Raw genomic sequence first — 8,471 nt, 5'->3', positions numbered from 1 at the left:
AACTATTTTCTCTTTGGGGGATGTAGGCAGGGATAAGCAGAGAGAGGTGGTCAGATTGTCTCAGGTTGAGAGAGGGGTGTTGCTCTGTAGGCATGCTTCATGTTAGTACACAAATGGTCCAGTGTTATATCCCCCCTGGTAGGACAATTTGCAGAATGGGCAAAACAAAAATTGGACTGGACCCTCAGTTCACGCAGAAGATTTTTTTCAGTGATGAGGCAAACTTTTATGTGAATGGTGAAGTTAACAAACAAAACCACTGCTATTGGTCTGACACTAACCCACATTGGATGGATCCCTCCAAGACTGTTGGAACAACAAAAGTGATGGTTTGGTGTGGTATATGGGGTACAACGATAGTGGATCCATTCTTCATCAATGGAAACCTCAAGGCCACTGGATATTTGAAATTGCTACATGATGATGTGTTTCCCTCTTTGTGCACTGAAGCTGGCACATTCCCTGAGTTTTTCCAGCAAGATGGTGCACCACCACATTATGGGTGCCAGGTCCGAGCTTTCCTAGATGAACAGTTTCCTGGAAAGTGGATTGGTCATCGTGGGCCAGTTGAATGGCGCTCAAGGTCCCCCGATCTGACCCCCTTAGACTTTTATCTTTGGGGTCATCTGAAGGCAATTGTCTATGGCGTGAAGATACGAGAGCACCTGAAACTACAGATACTGGATGCCTGTGCTGTCATTTCTCCTACGGTGTTGCTATCAGTGTGTGAAGAGTGAGAGAAGAGGGTTGCATTGACAAACCAACACAATGGACAGCACATTGAACACATTTTATAAGTGGTCAGAAACTTGTAAATAACTCATGAAAGAATAAAGTTATGTTGAAACCAAGCACACCATTGTTTTTCTTGTGACATTACCAATAAGTTTGATGTGTCACATGGCCGTCTTCCTATTGAAAAAACAAGTTGTATCCAAGATGGCCGACTTCTAAATGGCCACCATGGTCACCACCCATCTTGAGGAGTTTGCCCCCTCACATATACTAATGTGCCACAAACAGGACTTTAATATCACCAACCATTCCCATTATTACGGTGTATCCATATAAATGGCCCACCCTGTACATTGTGGGCTATGTCCCTGAAAGACTTTTGGCCACAGTCTTTTGACAAGATGGGTAAGCAGCGACCGAATAGAGAAAGGAAAGACACTCCGTCTGAACTGATCGAAGCCCCTCAAGATGGTGCCCACTCCGACTCTGACCCTACTGCCGAATTGGACCCATCCCTTGCCAATGCCTTTAACTTGATGACGGCTAATGTTGTTAAAGTAATTGACGAGAAACTTAGTCCTCTGACCGAGGCTGTTTCTAAGCTCGTGGTGGAACTCCAGTCAGCACATAAAAGGTTGGACAAAGCAGAAGCTAGGGTGCCAGCTGTGGACAGCGTTGCTATTGCTCACGAGCCCCGGATCACCGAGCTTGAAAATCAAGTCAGCGCTCTCATGGAAAGATTGGATGCAGCAGAAAACTACAGCACACGACTGAACGTTCGGCTTGTTGGCCTACCGGAGGACACTGAATCTGCTCATTTGTTTTCACTCTTTCACAGATAAGCAGAGAGTCATGGAAGCGGTGCACCGACTCAGATGGGGGGCTCAAGCTTAATGGCTCAACGGTGTCATTCTACAATGACTTCTCCACGGCGGTGCTGAAGAAGTGAAAGGCCTATGATGCAGTGAAGCTGCTTTTGCGGGAGCGGGGGATACAGTACGCCATGTTCTTTCCGGCGACACTCCAGGTGACACACAACGGCTCAAGGAGGAGATTCTCCACCCCTGGGCAGGTGCAGGATTTCCTGGCTTCCCTACCTGATTGAATCCCTTTCCGTTTGCTTCTTCTTCCACCCATTATTACTGCATCATTGACCTCATCCGGGTCCTGGTTTGGTTCTACTGTTCCCTACACGCTGAATCAGCCAAGCGGCTTGGGCGCTCGGTTTATGAACAGTTGCTCTTTACTTGGAATGTCTAGCTCCAGCACGATGAGCCTAAGTTTTTGTTTTTTTCATATGCGTGGTGTTGTTATGACTAGAAACCAAGTACACCATTGTTTTACCCTGTACATCAATGTTAAAATGTATACATATGAGAATGAAAATGTGCAAATATAAAAATTAACATAAAATTATGTAAGAGTAAAAATACGTGTATCTAACAGAAGAAAGAAAAAAAATTCTGGCTTGCATAAAATTACATTTTTTCTTGTTCAGCAATGTGTCTAAACGAGGCATTAACATAGAAAAACAAAGAAGTTAACAGTAAATCAATAAATTGTATTTATTTTTTGTTTACAGTAATTTGTGTTTAAAACGGTTAAATAATGTGCTGAGAACAGCTAGTTATCATCATGTAAGGTACCATATAGCATTTGTTTTCTGATCCAATACCAAGAAAAAGCTTGGCTTTTATTGTTTTATCCCATATATAAGAAAAGGAAGAAAGGGTTAACTTTCCTTATTTCATTTGACACGTATCTCATGAATGTAGCTGCTGTCTATGAATCATGCAGAAACAGCATTTCTGAAAGCAAAACATACTAATCAAGTTACATTGCAATTAATACTAGAATTCAACTATGGCTCTACATGGCAGCCTCTTAAAAAAGAAGGGAAAATTGAGCAGATGACATATGCTTTCTGAATTTATCTGCAGTCCCATGTCATTCAAATTTAAATTAGAAAATCCAGACTTTACCATAACGAAATAAATGAAGAAAAATCATAATAAATATATATACATCCGTAACTTTTAGCCTTCAGTCACTTGGTAAATCGCATTTTACTGCATTCAATATTCAAAGTGAATTTGGTACCTTCTTCCCCATCATATTCCTTTTCGTATTATTCTCTGGTTTCAGTAATATAATATAACATTTAGGTATGAAGATGCAAATTAGCAGTCCAAAACTGGAAGCAAGTATAGCAAATATTTCTACAGCAACACTGAACTTTCCAGGAGAGCTAATATATGCTGGGATAAATGTAATCCACACTACAGAGAATATCAGCATGCTGAAAGTGATAAACTTGGCTTCGTTGAAATTATCGGGTAGTTTTCGAGCTAAAAATGCAAAAATAAAACATAAAATAGCCAGAAGTCCTATATAACCAAGCACAGCCCAAAAGCCCACAACTGAGCCTAGAGCACACTCCAGAGTGATCTTGTCTTTAATTTCCTTAAAATTCTTAAATGGAAAAGGAGGAGAAGTTGTTAACCAGATGATACAAATGATAACTTGTATAAGAGTGAATGCTGTAACACAGAGTCTCTGCTGTGTCTGCCCAAACCATTTTTTAACATTACTACCTGGACGTGTAGCTCTGAAGGCCATTAAAACAACTATTGTTTTTCCCAGAAGACAAGAGATACAGAGGACAAAGGTGATGCCAAATGCTACATGTCGGAACATGCAGGACCAATCAGAGGGCTGACCAATGAAGGTCAGAGAACACAGGAAGCACAGAATTAAGGAGAAGAGCAGCAGGAAGCTCAGTTCAGAGTTGTTTGCCCTGACAATAGGAGTTTTCCTATATTTGAAGAAAATGAGTATCACACCAATCGCCATGCATGCCCCAAATAAAGCTACTGCAGTGAGCAGTGCTCCCATAATTTCTTCATATGACAGAAACACTGCTTCCTTCTTTATACAGGCATCTCTTCTTTCATTTGACCAAAACTCAGGTAAACATCTCACACAGGTGACAGAATCTGGAAATTAATATTTAGTACAATTGTCATATGCCTGCATTTGCATCAAAAACATCCATGTAATATTCTACTGATGATTTACAGTTACAAGATGAAAAACAACATGTTTATTGAGCACCCCCCCCCCCCCTCCCAAAAAAAAGAAAAAAAACCCAAAAAACAGTGCTTCATGGTTTTGTGGTTAAGTGAGTTTGCACAGTGTAGCTATCTAGTGCATTGACTTGCTGTTTTTGATTGTTGCATACGTTTCCTTTGCACTTTAAATGAATGAACATGCAATTCTAAATATTTTCCAGAGTGCATACACAATTTTACGAAGACCACATGTAAGTCCTGTTATAACATAAAAACTCTCTCTCTATTTATCTATATTTACATATGCAGACATATGTAAAATTTATATAAATTATCAAAAATAATGTCCAAATTAATTTTATCTCCTTACTCACGATTCCGTGATAAGCAGTTAATTATTTTCACATAGTTCAACAAGGAAATCTAAATGATATTATGTCTCCACAAAAACAGACATCAAACTTATTATATGGTTACTGTGGCCTTCCTACGCACTTAACTTTGCTTTGCAACGCACCAAAGTTAAAATGAAATATCATTGCACCTGTAATGTTGCTGATCTCTCCCTCTGCACATCTTATACAGTCATAGCAGCAAACAGGCCTTCCTTTCTGGAGAACCTTGCGTGTTCCTGGGCGACATTTCTCACTGCAAACTGACACAGGCACCTGCATGATCAACGGTATTTAACCGTGTATGGACTTTGACAAAGAAAAATGTCCATATGATGTTCTCTGTAGAACAATGTATTTTGAAGCATCAAAATATTGTGAAACATAATTAATTACATTACAATTGTACGATAGCTTACCTGCTTTGAGTTTCTTGCCCAAATTAAAGACTTGTTTTGCAGTTTTAGCTGTTTCTCTGTAGTTAATGATACATCATAGAGGCCAACTGTGACAAACTCCACAGTACCATTTTCTCTTGGCTGCCAGTTTATAATGTCATACTTTGCTGCTGGATCTCCATTCTCGTTAAAGTGAACCTCATCTCCTTCCTTTGTTGTGAAATGGATCTTCTGTATGTGTTGCAGAACCTAAGAAGTATGTCATAACTCAATTCATTGCATGACAAAGATTGTACATACCGACTGGTTAAAATATATATATAAGAATTCATTTTTTTAGATAACATTTTTAATTAACAACTTAATGTGAAAACTGTATTTTAAGCTACTAAAAAGCTCACCATGAAGGGATCTAGCTGCACAGTTTTGTTACATGTTTTATTACAACTGAGGATATTGTGAAGTGCATGGGCCACTGCATACACTCCTTTGTAGACATTGTTAAAGAGAGGCATGAGAGACATGTCAATGAAGCTATTTTGAACTCCAGTCATATCTTCATGTCCGGTACACTCTCTCTGAATGTCTGCTGATGACTTCAACTCCTTGAACTTACAACTAAATAGTGTCTCCCAGACCTCAGTGAATAGTTCATTATTTGATGATTTCAATGGCTTCTCATCCAGTATGAACTCTCTCAGGCCAGTAATATGTGCTTTAGGAATGGAAAGACCAATGGAACCATTCAGTATGTGATGTATGTCCATTTCTGCTGTTTGTGAATCAAATATCCAAGACTCACTGCCTATCCACTGATAACCAGACAAGTTATGGTATGAAAACTCAGGTAGCAGGACATTCAAATCTGCACGGGAAAGGAATGCAACAATCACCCTGGAGGTTGAAGCCTTTATTATGTCAAGTATTCTTTGTATTTTGGCATATGGATCTGTTCTAAAAAAAGATACAGAATACTCCAGACAGACGCCCAGCTGCTGTGCAGTTTCTGTGAATGTGGCCATGCCATTATTTCCATAATCATTATTGGATCTGATAGCTCCAACCCAAGTCCACCTAAAGTACTTGACCAAATGGGCCAGGGCTCTGCTCTGGTAGTAGTCACTGGGTATTGTTCTGAGGAAGGATGGGTACTTGGTTTTGTCACTAAGACAAGCACATGTGGCAAAGTGACTGATCTAGAATTAAAAATGAAAACTTATGAATGAAAAAGACAAAGAATGAAAAAAGATGAAAGTGTTAAAAAATAAAACATTTAAATTTAATGGAAAAAATATAGTAAAAATATTAAAATTACAGTTCTACTCAATACTTATACTGAGTACATAAAATGTACCAGGCAAAATGATTGATCTAAAAAAAATTTTTTTTTTTAAAAAGTATTCAAAGATGATAAAATAGGTTCTATATATGAAATACCAACCACGGGTACAAAAAAAGGTCCAATAACAGTAGCTACTGCTATGGTTGGAGAAGAAGAGGTCTCTCCTATTATGGCCTGCACATATGCAGGTGTTGTACATGAGGTCTTGGATGGTACAGACACATTTTCATTACCATTAGCCAAAGCTAGTGTAACTCCTACACTTCTGGCAACAGATCCACAAGTATCATAGATTTTATAGCCCACAGAGAGTCCTGGCAGTAGGTCTGTACTGTTATTAATCTCCTCAATGGCAAAAAGCATAGCCTGGGCAAACTGCAAATCTCTGAAATTTAAACTTAATTGAGACAATTATGATTAATTTGCATTTCATTGTGTTCCTTAAAACAGACACAAATAATCTGGATAAATCTCAAAATACAAAACAAAAACATTTCAAATTAAAACATTTAATGAAAGGAATTTAAATAACTAAAACAAATGAAAATACCTTTTTGTCTGTAATGATTCCCAAAAGATTCTTTAAATGCAAATTGATTTGTAATGTGTCATTTACCTGGTACATTGTAGTGGCAGAGGTTGGTTCATGTAGGAATCTCTTCTGTCTTTCCAGCTTGTATGAAAAGAGAACATCCCCCCCAGTATAATATCCCCATTCTTAGATAGCAGTGGGTTCTCAGGATCTCCTCTCTGTCTGCACACTGGCTCCTCAGCATGAGAGACAGATGCCACCAACAACAGTTGTAGAAATGCCCATCCCTGCTCTGGCCATTTCTGTGTTGGTGTCATTTCTTGAGCTAAACCACTTAGTAGCATTAAAAGTACTATAATGAAGATGAAATACTTAAGCTGGTATTTATACCTTTTGGTGCAGCATAAGACATAATCGAAGAGTGGCAGTATATTCACAGTAGATGTACAGGTCTGGCAAAAGGAGAATCATGCCCAAATTTGCATTTAAATGTAAGTTTATGTATGTAAAACAAGGACATACACATCACACAGGGCTTAAATAAGAAGTAACAGTGCAAAAAACAATTTATTAGAAATAAAGTGGTAACAAAGGTCATAAAATTACTTTCTTAGAAAGCACCTGCTTAATAAGGAAAGAACTGGATGCACTGGAAACTTTACTTTTTTATACATTACTCTTATACACTCTTCTTAGAGCTTTATACAACAAGTTACAGTAATCCATTAACTTCCACTTTCACATCTGTGATGCATAGATGTGATATTAAGATCTGTCAACAGTCTGATACTAAATTAAAGATGACATGAAATGCTAAGGGAAATTTACAGCAGGGAGGATTTGACATTTGAAGTGTAGTTTAGGAAATAAGTGTTTTAAGTTTTTACAACAGGTGTAGCGCCATCTTGTGCCCGTACAGAACCTGATGTCACTAGGTTGGTTGTTTTTTAATTGTTAAATTGATTCCCACTGAAATAAGGTAATCCACCTGTGGGCCATAATGCTTGGGATTGTAGATCACTTTGCAAATGACAGTTAGGTGGATAAGTGTGTGTTTAAGTCAGTTGCATCGGTGGTTCACCAGACCCACAAGCTGAAGTTGACACTGTCCCCTCTGTGTTTGACTTTTCCTCGTCAGGCCGCGTGGAAAGGCCAAGCAGCACAATCAGCTGGCAGTGCAGATGTGCGATGAGTACCCAAGCACATCAAATCAATTTACAACCAGTTTGCAATCAGTGCTGCGGTCATTACTCAAAAACAGTAATGTATTATACATTACGTGTTACTTTTGAGTAGCACAGTATGTTACTTACTCCTATGATAAAGCCATTTGTTACACTACTTGATACTTTCTGCTTACTCTGTAAACTGACCAGTTATCATGTTTTTTGATGAGCAGCATTTTATTCGCATAAAATATTGTTGGTCGCATCTTACAGACATCTGCTCTGCCAGCTTGGTCTGTATACTGATCTAGTGAGGAAAAATCTAATCTGACTTTAGCCTGTTGGTCCGGTGAACCACTGGTGCACCCACGCAAACAGGCTCTCCTCCACAAAGTCTTCATTTATAATTGACTCTTCAAAACTATGCATTATGGCTAACAAGTGGATTTCATTTCAGTTCAGTTAGCCAACAATAAATAAATAATTAAAATCACTCGTTGCTTATTAGACAGAAGTTGAAAATGAACTGCATATCCTCGTGTTTTTGTTCTTAAAATTAAATCTATTGCTGCTACTAGGGGCAGTATGACAGCTTTTTAGAGTTTAATGTCCACCTTAATTAGCTAGAATCTGTCTCCCAATCTACTTGGGAGACTGATTCTGTTGCCAGCAGAAAGGCAACAGTAAATGATTAGCAGTTTAGAGGTTTTTTAGACATTTTACACCAGCAGAATTTTTTTGTATATTTACTGTTTTTGTATTTACTCTAATATCTCATCGTATAGAGTACCATATATTATACAGTGGAACCCTGACTTACGAAATTAATTCGTTC

At 38.4% G+C, this 8,471-nt stretch overlaps 1 protein-coding gene across 1 annotated transcript; it reads right to left on the bottom strand.

The window, feature by feature from the left end:
* Positions 1-2,817: 2,817 nt before the first annotated feature.
* LOC147314694 (extracellular calcium-sensing receptor-like) lies at positions 2,818-6,733 on the bottom strand. Its single transcript, XM_086260402.1, has 6 exons — positions 6,555-6,733; positions 6,038-6,335; positions 4,998-5,792; positions 4,618-4,845; positions 4,351-4,474; positions 2,818-3,731 (listed from the first exon to the last, which is right to left on the bottom strand). Exons 1-6 carry the CDS (start codon positions 6,629-6,631, stop codon positions 2,818-2,820), a joined length of 2,436 nt encoding a protein of 811 aa, XP_086116528.1. The 5' UTR covers positions 6,632-6,733.
* Between the last annotated feature and the right edge of the window lie 1,738 nt (positions 6,734-8,471).

The sequence above is a fragment of the Aulonocara sp. 'chitande type north' Nkhata Bay genome, linkage group LG14 (assembly GCF_057382095.1).
Source record: "Aulonocara sp. 'chitande type north' Nkhata Bay isolate Kocher_YH1m ecotype deep benthic linkage group LG14, A_spYH_male_GT1.1, whole genome shotgun sequence".
Lineage (NCBI taxonomy): Eukaryota > Metazoa > Chordata > Actinopteri > Cichliformes > Cichlidae > Aulonocara > Aulonocara sp. 'chitande type north' Nkhata Bay.
Note: the sequence above shows the minus strand (reverse complement) of the source record. Positions and strands in the feature narration are given on the sequence as shown.